The sequence below is a fragment of the Anomalospiza imberbis genome, chromosome 1 (assembly GCF_031753505.1).
Source record: "Anomalospiza imberbis isolate Cuckoo-Finch-1a 21T00152 chromosome 1, ASM3175350v1, whole genome shotgun sequence".
Classification (NCBI taxonomy): domain Eukaryota; kingdom Metazoa; phylum Chordata; class Aves; order Passeriformes; family Viduidae; genus Anomalospiza; species Anomalospiza imberbis.
The window spans coordinates 143,367,334-143,385,736 of record NC_089681.1 but is presented as its reverse complement, the minus strand read 5'-3'; the positions used below and the strand labels follow the sequence as shown (position 1 = coordinate 143,385,736).

The window sequence follows — 18,403 nt, the reverse complement described above, 5'->3', positions numbered from 1 at the left end:
GAAAATACTCCTCATTTACTTCTATATGCCAATAAATTGCATATACTTTAAATCTAGTTTTCATTATGGCTTCTCGCTGCTGATAGCCGAAATGAGTGAACAAACGCTTAACGAAGGTCCACATTAATTTTACGATGTACCATTGCTTCTATTTTTAAAGTCTAGGTTTTCACGTGGCAAGTAACAAGCATTGGAAATATCTCCATATTCCTTCGCAGAGCAAAAACCTATTTTCCAACGAGCATGAAAAACTAATCTCATCCCACTGAAAAATTTATTTTCAGTACAGCGCAAAGGAGAAGGCAAACATACAACTTCTTTTAGCATCAGTGGCAAGTTCCACATGATGCTTGCGGGCAGAAAATTCAGTCCATGTTTGATGAGACATGTTAACAAAATCTGGAGAGAAAAAAAAGAAAAGCTAAAATCTTCTTTCTAAAGGGACCAGATACCACCATGTCCCAGAGGACTAGAATATTCAGGATGCAACAGCAGATGACTGCAAAGCATGGAGAGTATTTTTAAACTACATATAAAAATATGTCTGCATTAGAAGATATTAAACACTGTAAAGTGATTAGAATTCAAAGAACTAAATATTGTTTCTCTCTATAAATTAGTATGTTTTTACAAATAATCAATTTTCATTAAATACATGTGTGCCCATAATGCCAGATGTGGCTTAAGAACTCAGGTTAAGAATCAATAAAGGCAAATTTCTTTTTTATTATTTGGTCAGGTTTACAGGCTCACTCTCACCCTCCTTCCTTCTGAAGACAGTATCAGCATTAAAAATTTGGTCAGTTCTAACAAAGATTGCTTCCGAGTATCTCAAGTACTTCCCACCATGAACAATTTACCAACCAAGAAAAAAAAAAAGGAATGGTCCCAGTCTCTAGAGAATCTATAGATTGTTCATTTTAACAAACAAGTTTATGTTTAGTTGACAGATTATTTCCCATGTCATAAAATTGCATATCACAGATGAGACTTCTAAGAAACAGAAAATTTAAATACATTGTTCAATATCGGACAGATAGTGCCAGAACTGGCAATGGAGATTTATTTTCAGTCCTCTGTCCTGTTCCTTTTTCCTTGTGAGAAACAAATCTGTGCCAGACACGAGGCCCTGTCTGACACCACACTTCTACATGCGTTGGTGGCAATGGGCAGATCCAAAAAGGGAAATAATCACATCTGACTGTCATGGTGGGGCAGGTAACACCCACGTGGGCAACAGCCGCGAAACAGCCCGGGACCTAGCTCCTGTAGCCGCTAAATTAGGGTTGTACAGCCCCAAGGCATCTCTTGTACAAACTGTAATAACTATTTTAAATGATAAATTTAAAAATTCAAATACTTCTCAACAGCACAAACACACCTCTCATTCATAAAGCATTTGCGTTTGGTATGAAAATAAAACTATAGAACATTCAGGAAAGAGTACAATTTGCCTCTCATTTATTCTCAGATTTTCTGTGAATATTGCTCCCCCACTGTTGTCATGGCAACACAAGCACATACTTCAGTACTGAGGAAGTAACAAGCCTTTTGATTCTCACCTTTGGCCATTTTATTGAGAACCATGTCAATTAGAATGTAGGTTCCACTTCTTCCCGCACCATCGCTGCCAACAGAAAAGGAAAAAGAAAAAATAAAGCCTATCAGTGTGCATCTAGACCAAACATGAAGGTACCTGCCCTTAATGTTACAGTGTTACACATGGTGGGAGAGGAGAGAATGAGGGGTTAAAGGAGGCTACTGAGAGAGGAGAGAAAGCTTGCACTGAATAAACACAAGCTGGTTGTGGAAGATTAACTACTACCCTGCATGGGTAACAGGGCTTTGTTTTGATTTTTTAAGTTTATGCAAGAGAAACATTTTAAACATCAGTGGAAAACCCTAAACCAGGATACCATTTCTATTAAAAAAGTGTACATATAAGTGACCTTACAGTCACTTATATATGAGATGAAGAACTCAGAGTAAATTTGACTAGAACATTATCCAGAACAGTTAAAAATGCTTCAGATTGCATTTGAACACAATGATCAGAGGGAATGCAGAGATCTGCTCAAGAACTAATATTTAATTACTGAAGACTGCAATTTTCTTCACTATATATGAGTGGTTTGTTTTTTGCACTGTATCTTTCCCTATAATTGTTCCCTAGTAACAATGACCAGAAAGAAATATTATCATGTCATTTTAAGAAATAGCTTTAACTTTTGTGTCTCCATAGCCCTTCCTCAGAGATGTGAGACCAAGCCTCAGGAGGGGGAAAGCTCCCTAATCTGAATGCAGCTTGTGTCCCTTTCAGAGAGCAACGGGTAATTGCCAGCGTGATGCTCTTTTAGAGCTGCTGTTAGCAAACATAATTAAGACTTTAAGTAAAAGCTTTTTTTCTTTCCCTCCCCAAAATTTTTACAAAGGTGCATGTGTGACCCATTAGGCTGGTATGTAGTTTTATTAATTAAGCCATTATTTTTATTGATAGCTCAATTTGTATAAAAGAATTAATGAAAGAAAAAAAAATAGAACAGCATGACGCACATTATTGCATTCTGTTTACAGTCAGGCTATGAAACTTAATTTCTGTAGACAGAGATTTTTTTTCTTTCAGTTACTAGATCACTGTTTAGAGAAAAGGAGCTAGTGGTAATATTTTTTTTTCTCTGTCTATGAAGGGAACAAAGACACAATCTTATTAGTTAAGCTGAATAATGAGAGACAAGACAGCAATCAGACCCAGTAAAAACAAAAACTCCTGAGCTCATGGTAGATATTTCCATCCATCACAGTAAGGAAATAGCAAGAAACATGAAGGCTCTTCATTGTGCATCAAATCATTCCTTTCTCATGTTTCCTGAAGGCAATGCAGACAAACCCCCTCTGGAGCATTCAGCTCCTTGCATCCTCACTCGGCTGAGCCACACGTGAGAAACACGTCCCCTCCCTCCTCACTCCCATCCAAAGTGAAGTGCCACATGGCAAACATCCTGCCTCTTAGCAGGGCTCTTTTCTGTCTTCATTATCTATAAGGATATTTTTGATAAATAAGTCAGAACCCCCAGTGGCAAAACCCAGTATTAATGTTATTAGGGTAAACTTTTCCTCTGAACTGCCTGACAGCTTTAGTGTGCATCCATCACATTGTCAGGCCTAAAAATACTCTGTGCTTAAAGAACTACTCAATCTCTGGGCAGGTTTCCACTCCCTGACATTGTCCTCTTCTTACCCTGATCACTAAAAACAAGTAAAGAAGAAATTAAACATAATTGAGTGTTAATAAAATAAAGCAGACTAAACTGGGAGGGCATGCAAAGAACATCTGTAATTTTGAAGGAGATGTATGAAATTGAAGTGCTACTTATACTAGAAAGCGTGGCCATACGTTGTTATGTCATGGCTCAACATCTACAAAGTCATATTGAACAATAATTTCATGATGAAAACAGGTCCTAAGTATTAAACAGCATTAAAACTCAATTGAATTATACTTAAAACTTTTAGCCTACCTCACTGTTTAGTGATTAATGTAAAGCTTTAATTTGCCCACTTTGTTTATATCTATGTTAAATTCTTGCACATACAGATCTCTCTAAAGCTATTTTAGAAATTGTACTTGCCTGCAATGAACAACTACTGGACAAGAGCGACCCCTGTAGCACTTGTTTACTTTTCTGAAATAAAACAGACACAAGAAATTAATTAAGCATATTATATACTGTTTCTGTTGCCAACTGCCAAAAATAAGCAATAAGAAAATACAAATATTACTGTCTTTGAATGAATACTCAGGTTGATAGTTTCCTAATATAACAAGCAGCTAGGTAGATAATCTTTAAAGTTTGATTCTGGTTTGCTGCCCAAAAATCCCAGAAAACATTCCATAATTACTGTTGTCCTGGCAAAACAAATGAGCTATTTTCTCAAATGGTTCATTTCATAGCTCCAAAACTAAGATTATCTTGAGATGCCTTGATTTTGAGGTAAACACTGAGTTCATGAGCTTGCTCAAGGAAATATCAAAGGTCATCAAACTGAATAAAAAATTAAAAAAGACTATTCCACTACACCTTGTACAATGTGTGCTGATCTGTAGCACCGCTTCTTCCCAGAAAGGCAAATGCCAAATCTCCTGAAACACTTCTTAAAAATTCTAAAATGTAATCTTATCATAGTAAAAATAACTAAACCCATCAGTAAACTTTGGTTCTCTTGCAAAAGTGTTATATATTTAATATTTACACATTTTTGTCTTCAGCAGCTTCCTGATTAAACATTTTCAGTGGCAAGAGAATATATATGAAATCAATCAATAAAAGTACAGCCACAGAACAGGTCAGCTGATGTGTAAACTCTATGAAGGAATTAACTAGTGCTGAAGCAAACCAAGATACTCAGTCTAAGAATAGAGCCCACAAAATTGGTTTAAATCTATTTAAATTGCCTTAAAAACACCAAAATCCCAAGCCTTCTCTTTAGCTCTAGGATATATTTTGCATGTCAAGAACATCGCAGGCCAGAAACCCATAAAATATGCACACATATGTTAACAAGGCAAGATGAATAAAGGCTAAAATAGGAAAGCATTGCTTCAAGAAATCAAAACATTTCATTCAAATTATTTGATGAGATGTTTGAGTTTACTGGAGCTAGAAGGTCTCCTATAAAATTATTTCATAGGGCAGCTTCCAAGGGGTGCTCTAATAGTGTAAGTGTGCTCCCCAGCTCAGTGTAAGTGTTACACAGGATCCTGATAACTAAACTAAAGGGAGCTGCCGAAATTTGACAACAGTGGTGTGATGTTATTATGAATTTTAAAGCATAACTAACCTACTGAATCATTTAGTTCTTGGCTGTTCATCTATTCACTAACATCTGTGCTGTGAAAACATGCACATATCTTTAAACACTGCTTACAGTACAGCCTGAAGATGCCTAAACTTCTGACAGGGTGTTGGGATACCTGGAACTCAATCCAAACGGGCTGTGGAGGTATTGGTGATATCCCATGAAACCATGTTTTCACATTCTTATTTTTGTTACTTAAGATTCTAACCAAACTTGAGAACAATATCAAGTTCTTGTTGGGATTCCCTTTAGACATTTGAATTCAGGGACTTTTCACAATTCTTACTCTTTTGCTTACTTATGTAAATCATACTTGCATAGACATTCTGTCTCTATTTATATTCCCAGGATGTAAGTAATTAGTGCAGTAGAACAATGTTCTTATTAAATGAGTGGTAAGTCATTGAGAAGCACATGACCTTAGAAGTTAAATGGACCATTTATATCTCCATAAATATATCTATATGCAGGCAGTACCAAACAAAACTTCAATGACTTGGGCTACAGCAGAGTTTTCACATGAATGAACCATTCAATTCCTGATGGTCGTATCTTGAGGATCAGCTCCTTCTATATGATATAAAGCCTGGGTTGGTGTTTTTTTTTTTTTTTTTTTTTTTTTTTTTTTTTTTTTTTTTTTTAAATTGTACAGTAAATCATATTTGAAATGACTGTACCAACATCTGATACAGTCAGCCTGCATTCCCCAACTTGCAGCTGGTCACTGTCCCCCCCACCCCCATCAAGTGCATTAGTAAAGAGCTGTTTTTCCATTTCAAGTATGAAATAAAAGCTAACCACTACAGAGGGGTATTTACCGTTTCTCTTTCTGCTTGTGTGGTTCCTTTTGTTCCTTGCGTGGCACCACTAATATGATATTTGCATGTTGTGACTAGCCATCTACCAAAGTCCTAATATCATTTCAATGACAAACTCCATCTAAATCTATCCGACCTCTCAGTAAATCAGACAGCCAGAGACACATGTTAGGGAAAGACACCTTATGTTTGTCAGTTTTATTGAAGGCGTTTCAAACATTCTCATTATCACACATTTCAGAAAACACATTAAAACAAAGGATTTCAATCCAGCTGGTTCATAGCTTTGTCTATATATAGCTTATGAAAATATTTAGAAGTGCAGCAACATCTCATTTCATTCTTAGCTCTGGCTAATGAGAGTGAGCTGAAAATTCATCAGTAAGCAAAGTTCTTGAATGTTGAAGAAAATATATATTATATATATATATATACATATACAGGAAGAATTAACTTAGAAAGAATGATTAGTAATACAAACCAACCCTTGGCTCATTGAGTGAAAAAGAAATCATCATGCAAACCATCAGCAAGCAAAGGTCAGAGGTCGTTAGAGGCTCAGAAAAGGGGTTTCCCACATTGTCCCTGCAGCAGAGTCACAGTTTCCAATGATCACTTTTGTGACTATGCAACTGGGCTCATATTACTAGCTGCAACATCACAAAAATGACACTGGCAACCGCTAATTAGCTGGCAAAATAAGAATTTGTCCATTTTTAAAGTGAGCAGTGTTAGTAAATGCCATTGCACACAGCGAGAAGTGATAGCATAATAGATATATATTTTAAGCAAAGCCCTCACATGTGATGCTAATTATCTTTTAGCTTAGCAGTCCCTCTTTAAAGTGTAAATGTGCTCCCTCTGGGCTTAAGAAATATTTAATGACACATATCAGTGCATGACTAACAAGCTAGTCCAGAGCAATAATGATTGGTCTATTGTTCAAAATGAAATTAGGACTCCAGAAGCATTTAAAACTGACCAGTGGTTTCCGTAGTAGCCTCACCTCTCAGGGACTGTCTTTTGTACAGATTTGTAAAGTATATAGAATAATCTCTTTTTGGCAATTTATTCCTACATTATGAAAGTATGATAGATTATTCAGCGAGGTTTAATATATCTGCTAGATGCAAAATCATCTAAATCACTGTCTGATACAGAGTAAGAGAAATGTAAGCTTTCAGTTTTCAAAGAGACTTGCAAAATTTACTTCAATAAAAATGTTTAGGTCCATATTTCCACAGACTCTGGGCAAGGTAATTTTGGGAATCCAATTTTTCTTGGTGATGAATTATAAAAAATAGAGGGTTGGTTATGTATATGCTTAATTTCATATATGTATGTGAATATATAAATATACACACATATCCATATATATATACAAACACACTGAATGCACATAAAAACATAGATAAGATTAAAAGAAATGAGAGCAGCCCCTTCCTAGCACTACCCTACTAAGAGTATGGTAGCACTGTCAGACATTTTTCTGGGGCTTTATGACTCAGCTGTTGTAATCCAGCAGAGTCTGTACTTTCAATAGAAAGCTTCAGGTGCAAAACATGTATTGTGTAAATGAATTCCAAATACATTATTTTAGCAATAGTGCATTAGTTTTTTTGTCATTAAAAAATAATGAAAAAGAAAAAACAACCCGAAGATCAGATGACCAAGAAAACTGAGATTCATAGACCAGCTATTGTGCATGCCAAAATTCCTTTTCAGGCAGAATTTTACTATGCATTCAGTACTATGAGTTCATTGTACAAAATCTGCACGTAGCAAATGATTACAGTACCCTACACTGGACTGTGAATACATGTGAAATGAACACTCAGAATTCAATTAAATCTTAACAGGTTCATTCCCATACTGGCTTAAAATACAAAGAATGGCAGCTCCGCTACTTTTCTCATCTAGTTATCATTTTTCTTTTTCAAAGTATTGCACAACACTTCTTCCACACGGCTATTTAACCCTTACACAATGTCACTCTAAGAGGCGCTTTCCTGGCGGCGTGAACTGTGACTTACTGTAGATCTAATCCTGCAGCTCACGCAGGGACCTCAATCCTTACTGAAACAAGTCAGAGGCGAGGTGCTCTGAACTTCAGATGTCCTGGCTGTACAGGCTCATTTATGCTCTAGTTAGAATTGCTTGCAGATTTCCCACAACTTTGAAAAGAGCAAAGCCGGACGCTGCACCAGCTCTGTGCTGCAGCCTCACACAGCTTAATGGAACCGAGTCACAATTCTCACTACAAAAATTCACTACAGGCAACTTCCTCGGTGCCACAAGCGAAGGGAAATCAACCTACAAAAATCATATTAAAGTTGAACCCAGAGAAGAAAACCTTGAAAATTCAATTACAATTTCAACTCCATCCTATGGCTGTGCTTCCTTGCTCCACTACTGCTTTTGTGTTGTGACTCTGTAGTATATCCTTACATCCTCACCTAGCCATAGCTCCAAGTGACTCAGAGCAGCTGCACTCCATTACCTGACCTGCACCGTGTGAGATGTCTCTCTGCTTTGAAAAGCCTTGCAATACGTACAAGAATACTGAGTAGATGAAGGGTGGCATTTAGCCCTAAATTTTTAAGGGTAGAATTTTGCCAACAGACAACTGTGCAACCAGCTCCTGCTGGCTGTATGCCAGCTCCTCCCCTTGGGTGCAGATGCACAACTTCGACTGGCATCAGTCAGAGCTCCCAGCACTCCTTGAAAGAAACAAGTTTGGATCTTTTGAGTGCTGAGCCCCGTATAATCACTTTGGGGGATTGTAGATAATATTGTAGAGCAGAGAGAACAGCACGCGATCCCACAGGCCGCTGGCGGATGGAGCACCAACTCCCCAAACCTCCTGGAGATTCTTTTCATTAGTCATAAGCGCGTCGCTGTGGATTAGCTGGTACACGCTAACACCTACACGTGATGCACTGGGCACGGTTTGCAATCAAATGAAGATTATTTCGCTCCAGTATTTATCATGCATGGCTTTAATTTTCAAATTAAAATTTAGATAGACACAGCAAACATGAGAGAAGGTGGATGGTGGTGAGGACTTTCACAGCTTTTGCCTTTGTATATTTGTATTTTAAAGCTACACTGACTTTCTTTAAAGTTCCAAAGGGTACGCTTTGTCAACATTTTCATCTGCTTTCTCAAGCTTCCACCTTCCTGCAGCCAAAGGTCTGCAGACCTCGCTGTTGGATCCTTATGAGCAAATGGTACCATGGGAATGACACTATCGCCATACGACTCCATTGTGATTCCTATTTTAAAGCTCACACTTCCTAATTTACTTGTGAGAGTCCTGATATAAGGATCTTGGGGGAGCCACATGAAAAGCCTGGATGGAAGATATGGATAAATACTAGAAAAACAAAGAAATACAGAACCACTGGGATTATACAAAGGGAGGAAAGGTATTGATCTCTAAATGTGAAATGAATATGTCTTAAACCCAGGCAACATCTCTGTGTGAGGCAACGCTAAACGTCAACCTACTGACGATATTTCTCTTGGTTTAGCATTGTGGCATTACAGGCTGACGACCCCACTTTCAACCCAAAAATCTTTAAAGGAAAAAAAAAAAGCACTAGCTCCTCAGACCCGTATGGTCTTAGAAGAAGCGCCATACTTTGTGCTTTACCTGCGGAAATCCAGAAGGGATCTGGTGGAAGCAGGAGCCCTCTGATCGTTCCAGCTGAGGAAGTGGAACTGGGTCACTGTGCGGGTCTCGTTGGTCTGCAGGTTCTTCAGGTAGAAGCTCCTCACGAGGAAATCCTCGCACCAGATGTGCTCAGAGACAAGATTTACCTGCACCCACAGGAAGGAACAAACGGAGATCAGCAATTCTGGTTGCAAGTCACGTCTCCAGGATTGCAGGTGTAAGATTTCTGGGATGAAGGAATGGCATGAAAATTTTATTTTTATTAGCAAATTGGCCAGTATGGAGGGGAAAAAAAATTCATTTAGCAATCAATGTAGCTGTCAGAAAGGGGTTAGCTGCCATTGCTCTTGCATTGAAAACATAAGAAAAATCTTGACCATTTTAATGCAAAAGGAAAATTCACTGAATTAAATCTTTACAACATTATGTGAATACAAAAGATATTTTGTATAGAAAATGTGTTAGACTGGCAGCTTCTTTCTTTTCAGAAGTGCCCACAAATGAATGCACAAATGCCCAGCCCACTCTCAGGGGTCTTAAAAATCTGAGTTGAATTCACATGAGAAGTAAAACTACAGTTCATTTTGCTATGAAGATAAATAAGCATTAAAAAATGCATTAAAATTGCAAAGCTCATCTTTTCAGAAAATGATTTTATTCCCATTTTAGTTTAAATAACAGTATTTCTTCACAATTTCTCCACATTTCTTCGTATTTGGCATTGTGGTATTATTTTCTTCCTCTACACAGCTGGACCACTGGAAAAATCTGACAGTCGTTGTCAATGTTGCATTGCAACATAACTCGTGATATGGTATTTTGGGCTAGAAATGCAAAGCAGAAAATAAAAATATATATTTGTTGTTGTGACTGAGGCAAGAGATAAAAATAGATAGGATTAATTATTACAGCAATATAGAGGTTTTTCTACAAAGATTTACATATGGCTATCCTAAGGCAAAATCCATTAGTTCTAAAAATACTGTTTTCCTATAAAACACAAATACACGCTTTCATATATCAACCACTTGCAAAACCATTCAAAATGCAAACATTATTGTCCTTTTTAATATTGCGATATTTCACCCATTATTTACTATACTTTATTCGGTGGAAACCACCTTGCTGTTAAAGCTGCACTCCAATTTTTTTGCAAATGCAGAGCTACCCGAAGGCACACCAAGCGCATTTCAGAGTCCGCAGCTCGACCTCCGGGTTAGAGCATCTCCAGCATCCTTCTGCCCCGTCTGGAATCAGCCCCTGCACTTACTGTCACGTTTGCAACCAGAAATTTTGTGCAGGTACCTCGTAGATGTGGTAGAGGTTTGACCCTTCGTCTGGCCAATAGTGGTAGCACTGTTTGACTCCGTTTTCCACGAGGGGTGTCAGCATGACAATAACGACACAGCCGTTCTCCCAGACCATCTGCAGACAAAGAAAGACACCGTGGCCACATTGTGACTGCCTAATTACTGCGTGACATGTATAATTACTGCACTCAGACACACAATCAAAATTTATTCCATTCACAGGAAATTTATTTCATTTTCATTAGACACTTTTACTCTGCAGCTGCTTTCAGATCCCTGAATAAACTGGCACCATATTTTGCAGGCGTCCATGAAATATTAAAGAATTTCCTGCGATTTCAATTCAGGTCATCCCCAAAATCTCTCCTGGCTCCCGGTACCATGTTCAACTGCTTTTCTGTCAAACTTTTAGATCCACTAAAGGAACACTGAATGGTGCTTGCAGAACACCCATCTATTTAAGATTTGATATTTAACACTGAAGCAAGCACAGACCTGCTAAAGTCACATGTACTGAAACCTGTTTGTGTTCTCAACCCCATGTCTTTTTTCAGTTTGCCAAGTAGCAAAAGCCATTAAAGTGCTGCATTGCTGAAACGATCATAAAAGTTGCATCTGAACAACAGTAATGAAGAAAAGGCAGAGAAAATTCAAAGCAAATCTGTTTTTCTGGGAACATTTTGGATGGAGAAGTCATCTCTCCAAATACACATTTATAAAAGATTCGTTGCAAATGTGCATTACTTTCTTTTTCCTTCTTTCTTTCCTTCCAGCTTTCCTTTGTCTTCTTTCTTCCTTTGTCCATTTTTTAAAAATTTCCTTTTTATTTTCCTTTCTCTTTCCCTCTTTTCTACTTTATTTTTCTTTTTTTTCTCCCCTCCTCCTTTCTCTTTTCTAGTTCTGTTTTCCCCCTTTCTCCCCCTTTTTATTTTTTTCCTGAAGGTTGAATGAAAGTCCAGCTCGTGCTGCAGACAGTGCACTCACAGAGCACAGGTACAGCAGAAACAGAGGAAAACAGAGTATATTCCTGCCAGCATGATCACTTAATAATTTAGACCAGCCACAGAGGAGGATACAAGAATCAAGAACATCCTCAACTAAAGGATTTCTGGATTTCTCTCACAAACAGCAAACAAGCAGAGATGCTCTGGTCTGGCATATCTCTGTTCCAAACACAGCCCATGACTGAACAAAAAGGCTTCTATGAATTAATACCAAGCAGCATAATCACTAAAAACTGTTATTATTATGCTGTACATTGATGTTATATTTGCATACAACTTTCATTGTCTTTTTGCTAGCATATAAAATTACTAAATGAAGAGTAAACCGCTCTTTTTGTGAAGGGTTATGTTTATTTCACAGAAATATTTATAAGCAACTGTATTGACATGTAAATTTTGTCAACAAAAAAGGCCTTTGTCTAAACTGTGCAAAGATGAGATGATACATTCAATTCAAGGATTATTTTTTAAATTACATATCAAATAAAAAGGTTTCCCATTCATGGATAATGATGTTGTCTTCTCTTTTAAGAATAGCTTGCATATAGAGAAACAAATAATGTTTTTCTTCCCTTATTTCATTTTGCAACATAATTAAAACTACTTTTAAAACAGGCTTAGAATTATTTAGAGAAATGAATCTAGGGTTTACACAGAATAGGGTTATTTATCATTTTGAAAAGAAGTGGGGTAAAAAATTACAGTGGAATTTAAGAATAATATTTTAATGTTTACCCCTTAAAAAAGGTTTTTAAAATAAAAATGTCTGTAATTTCCTCATCCTCATGTTTAAACCTCACAATGCCACAACACCATTTAAACATACTTTAAAATTATAGGAACTTTACAGATAGATGTATATTTACCATTTGTATCTTTTTTGTACTGCATTTGTTTCAGGCCACAGCTGAAAACCTTCTTTATGTGTAAGGAAGATGATACAGATTTCTTTCATTCTAAAATAGTTTCACCTTTTTCAGCCAGCAATCAGACTGAAGATAAGAATTCAAAACATGCATCTTACTTTAAAACTAGCCCCACTAAATCAGTACGTTCATCACATAACGATTTAATGTGCCTCTAGAAGGTATAGAAGCTCATTGAAGCCATTACGAAAATGAGGAGAAACACAGTTTTTATGAGTGTAATAAAAATACAATGATCTAGACCATAAACTAATCATCGAGCACTCTGCTTGTGCCACCCAAGTGTAACATTATAAAAGCCCACTCATTTAGAGAGGAATCCTTACAGTTTGGCAACCCTGCTCATTGGTTCAAAGACAGAGCATTTCATTAGCGAGGGGCTGTCTGCATCTCTGAAGATTTCATTAAGCATAAATCCAAATGAAAGTTAATTTAAACAAACAATTTCAAAGTTACTCTGGGGTATAATATTTCTTTTAGGTCATTGTGTGAAAAGTAGAAGTCAAATCTACTAAATCAAGAAGGCAATACAATCTAGTGTCTTCATTCCTGTTACAAGCAACTGTCCCTGCATCTCCTGTTCTTACCATTGAGATGGGATTTTCACTAAGGCTCATCACCTGTGACTGGAGGACTACAGCATTTTCATTGTTTCCTTGCTAATTGAAATATTAGAACATCAGCTTGGTATCTATTACCATGTATTTCCAAATAACTTGGGAGCAGGATGAGTCAAAGGCAGTTCAGAGTTTTACACTGTCATCTGTTTACCTCCCCATCTTTAAGTAATTGATGGAGTTTTCAGAAGCTGCATCGCCCAGCACTTCACACTTGGCTGTGCTCAGTGTCCAGACACACTCATAAACTACAAAGTGGCCCCAAGAATGTGTCTTGGTAAAGAAAGAACAGGTAGCCCAGACCTGGTCTGCACAATCCCAGCACAGCCTCTGAAAAAGCACCTGTGGTTATCAAGGAGACATTTCAGCTGGCCTTGGAGAATGGAGGAAGAAGTTCAACTGCAAATATGCAGTAAGTCACATATTTCTGAACTTTGTATGCTTGCACAGTGTGATAGAAGAATAAAGAGGCCATCAGGTCCTCAGGGCGGAGGCTTTTCTTTTTATGTAAAGCTCAGCAAAATTAAGCTTTAGACTCTAAGTTTCTACAAAACCTAAATATATATATATATATATATATATATATATATCTCATATAATACACACATGTATATATTTGCAATATATAATACTAATTTTATTTTTTTTTGAATCACTTAGCACAGGCAGGCTCATGTTTGTAATTCATGGTAATACTTTCAGCAGGAGAAGAAATGTTGAATGGAGTCCTGTGAAAGCCTGAATTCTGTACAGGAGTTCACTGTAGAGCCTGCAGTGCATTCTTTGCTGAAAAGGAAGGACACTGCATGATTTTGTATGACATGTCCACCTTCAGTCTGTAGGCTTAGAGAGTAACATGCTAATGATCTTTAATGAGGTTCTGCTGTATGCATCATTCTCAGAACACTTCTTGGACAAGAATAACACCATCCTGTTCCATTTGCTGCAAATTAAAGGCTGAATCCTGCAACCCAAAGATGAGCAGAGCATTTGTGATCCTCAGAATTCTCTGTTGATGAAATCTACCAAGTGTAAAGACCTCATGCTGTGGTTATCCAGCATTGCCAGCTCCATATAAAGGGCTTCCACATTGGGATGAATTATATTTAGTAAGAATTACTTGAAAAGGAGCACAGAATTGGTTTTTCATGTAATGAGAAAAACAAAGTCACAAATAGCAGAACCAGTGTTACAACAATGCCATAAATCTGATAAAACATCAGTTTTTGATAGTTTATAATTTAAAATGTTCTTGTTTACTAGCTTGCAAATAAAATGGTTAATATGAACCCCTTTTATTTTTCAGACACTTCATCACTTTGAAGCTTCTTTTTATAATAAATGATTCTTCTCAAACTCCTTTTTCAGCCATTTCTGTCATTTTTTTTGATGGGAAAATTACAAGATATGAACTCTGCCCAGACACTCTTCACTTAATGGAGACTAGTGGAGAAGTTTCTAAAATGTAATGATTTAAAAGTAGAAAATAGATGGGATAATCAGTTAAATCCAGCCAGTTCACTAAATATAACCTGCAAATCACACCAGCTGCTCTCTGGGAGAGACCTCAAGCAAACTACAGAATTTACTTTTTCAGTCTTTTAGGCTTCCCATACAATTGGTTTTTAACTGGTAAATACAAAGACTTGGAAAAGCAGATGAACCAGCAAAGAGAACCCAAATAATTTCTGATAGTCAAAACTCAATATGAACAAACAGGACTCCTAAAAAACAACACAAGGTGCTAACCCTTGCTGCATCAGATAACATTTATCACATTACACATTGTGAAAATAATTAACTCAACTGTGATGTCTTTCAAGCTTAACAAAAAATGAGGATCTTTTAACTGAAGGAAAAAATTGGGTTGAATTTAGATTTTTGTTACCAGCTAGAGCTTCACAATGCATGCCAGTCAGAAAGTCATACAAACTTTTTTTTGTGAAATATTTTGCTTGTAAATGACATAATTTTAATATGAAATGGGTCGAATCTGACAAGGTGAGAACTGCCATATGCAAAATCACAATGGTGCCTGAAAGTTAAGCAAATCTGTAGATTGAAAGGTTAACGGTCAACAATCTGTATTTCATTTAAAAAGTACCTGACTGCAGCTGGAAAAATGCCTTCAGACAGGACCATATATAAATACACAGTTGTATTGTGTCCCTTTCTGTTGTAGCAACACTTACTTGGAAGTCATAGGGAAAGGCAAATTCAAGATGACTGTATGTGTTGCAATAATTTATCTTTCTGCTTTCTCATACAGACATAAACTGCTCTTATTCTTCTCAGTAGACTCCTAACAAGCCTTATTATTAAATAATTTAAATATGAGCTCTGTTTAGAGCTGCACTGCTGACAAAACCACATTAAGGAGCAAAAGTCCACTAAAATAATTAAAAATTAGCTTTTCCTTTAGTATTGAAAATGTGGAAACTAAACAATAAAGGGCTACAATTTTAAGGGACCATTTCTAAGTACCTTCTCCAACCAGAGCCATAATTAGAGGGAGCATGGTAAAAGCAGACTCCTTCACTGAACGCTTATGGAATTTCTAATGCTATATTTGTTTCTCATGGCTTGACAAGTTACTAGAGCTCTAGGGGCTACTGTTCTGTGCCTATGTCTCCCTTGCTGTTTTTCCTTTATTAAATTAAAATATGCATATTTTACACATTGAATTACTTTCTGTTGGTTTTCATCTGCTCTTCTTTCTGAAGGTGAGAACTAATTAGACATGCAGGAAGTCCCATTCCAGGCAAAGAAAATAAAACTTGGGAATCACAACTGCTTGAAAGCCCGGTGTGTGCACAGAACAAAATGCAGAAGAATAATTTAGTCTGCAAATTAATTTCAGCACTCAAAAAATGTGCTGAACTGGGAGCACAGAAACCAGCATTTAGAGCAGACAAGGGTTTGGTACAGTTGTTCCTACTCAGCCCATGGGCTTAGAACACTGATTTTGCTGGAAGACTCATTCAGCAGTGGGGACATGGTCTCCTGCTACTGGGATTTGTCCTTGGAGACTACTGATGACTAATCCTTTTTACAGAGGAAACAGTCAACTGACAGTATTTTGTATTTCTTTTGCTGAATTCCAAAACTGGAAGAGAGAAGCAAATGCTGCTGATTAGACATGCAAAGATTTATCAAGTCCTCAAGACTGTGATTCAGGAATCAGTTCTCAATATGCCATTGTGATCTGAGAGGAAACCATCAGTCAATTTTTCGGACTGATGCTGATAATTTACTCCTGAACAGGGGTAGAGAAATGTAAAAATAGTTTTAGATTAAGAAATGCAGGACTGGGGCAACAAAAAGCAAATGGCAGTTGAACTGCCTAGCTCCTATTAGAGCTGTGGACTTTTGGGACTTCTGTAATTTACATTTAACAGTCTGGCAATAAAAGTAAAAAATAATCAAGGGAACAGAGATGAGGTTTCCCCAGTCACTGTAGTCACAACAATGCAAACCTCCACTCCAGTGAGGTCTCTCTTTGTTTGTCAGCAAGAGACAGGGAGCATTAACAAGAAGGCTGAAAGGCATTTCCACTTTCAAGACTATTTCATGTACTGACAAGTAGTGGAGGCAAGACTGATTAAGGAAAAGCATGGGTTTGACCCAGAATGTGTAGGATGATGAAGCTTTCCCTTGCTTCCTAGAGGAGCCCCCCAACAACAAAGGGGCAGCGCTTGAAGTCTTCCTTCCACCTCCTGTCTGACTTGGTGATGCTCATGAGTGGTGTCTGCTCTGTAATTCTTGCCAGGCTGAAGCACTGGGAGATCTATTTAGCCTGGGCTACAGATCTGTTTAGGCAAAACCAAAGGAGTTTTCTGGTCTAAACTAGTGGAGTGTGTCCACTACAAATGTGGACTGTATTTAACTTACTCTCATGACTAACTGCTATAGGTGCACTACCTTACCCAGCATTTGCAAAATGAGGAAAATCATATTTCTCTCACCCTGCTGCAGAACTTCAATAATGTTCAGATAATGATTAGTTATGTTCTTCATGGAGGGAGGACATCACAGGAGCACAACAAATCCTTACAGAAGTATATATATCACATATTATTTCATTTTCCAAGGCAACTAAAGCATGGCAGGAAGTGCTTGTTCCCTCCCCCTATTTCACTTAATGTGGTAAAATAAAAAAACGTGAAAATGCACTTCCCTCCAAAAAGAAGGAGGGGAAAGAAGGGCAAATGTGGGTAGATTTATGAAAGAAAGACATTATATGGAGTATTTTTCAGAGAGAAAATTTATCGCCTCCTACAGAAATGTAGGAGATGACGAACCTCAGCAGACATGCAATTTATAAAACCAGCATAATTAAGAACAATTTTTCAGTGAAAGGACAGTTGGTTCTAAGTATCCTAACTCTTAGAAATAGTTTCTTGCATATTATCATCCCTTGCTTCTTAGAATACTTTGCAAGTTAAGACATGTACTTCATGTCAAATATTTTGTGGAATTATAACCCAGCACATACTGAAAATAATAAAATTTTATGCCTCCAGAATTATTCACAACATGGAACTCCTGCTGCGAAAACTTGTTATAGATCAGAAATGTTCTACATCCTCTTTCTTTTGAATTATGTTCAAAGAGATGTTGAATTTTAATAGTGCTATGTGAAAGAGCTGAGTGAAATCTCACTGAAGCTGCTGGACAAAATCATCACCTTTCATTCAAGATAACTGTAAGAAACAAGCAAACTCTTTTATGAAGACTGATAACTGAAATTACAGAAGTTATCATCAAAACCAAGAGAAAAGTGAAGCATATGGACCTGTGAGTTTCTCTAGAAACTGATATGCTTAATGCAGAGAGAGAGCATTAATCAAGGCAAGATGATTAATCCTGATAAGAAGCATAAATGTGTAAAAGGAATAAAGAAACCACCAGCACAGCTCGACAAACTAGCATTGTGATCCTGGTAGAAGAAAAGCTGAAAGAGAGGTTGGGGGTAAAACACTGGGTGAATGAGATTTGGAAAATAGAAGTTATTGACTGTTATTTGATTCTGTCTTTGTTCAAGGAAATAAAACTCTGTTATTTCTTTGTAAATAAAATGGAACTCTATCAAAGCAAAACCCTGTCCTGAGGATGAATTTTCTTTCCAGCTGAGAAGAAAACAACCCACAGACCTGACAAATTGTTTAACCACTCAGGTAAAAATGGATTAATAC

General features: G+C 37.1%; 1 protein-coding gene across 2 annotated transcripts in view; it reads right to left on the bottom strand.

Annotated features, from left to right (window-relative positions):
• Positions 1–18,403, bottom strand: part of PTPRN2 (protein tyrosine phosphatase receptor type N2) — a 633,132-nt gene that overhangs the window by 20,905 nt on the left and 593,824 nt on the right. For both annotated transcript variants that reach the window (XM_068174516.1, XM_068174508.1), the window contains exons 18-21: positions 10,657–10,776; positions 9,331–9,497; positions 3,630–3,683; positions 1,563–1,627 (exon numbers count right to left, since the gene is read on the bottom strand). In XM_068174516.1, the coding sequence (XP_068030617.1) occupies positions 1,563–1,627; positions 3,630–3,683; positions 9,331–9,497; positions 10,657–10,776 (406 nt within the window). The remainder of the gene's footprint in view (positions 1–1,562; positions 1,628–3,629; positions 3,684–9,330; positions 9,498–10,656; positions 10,777–18,403) is intronic.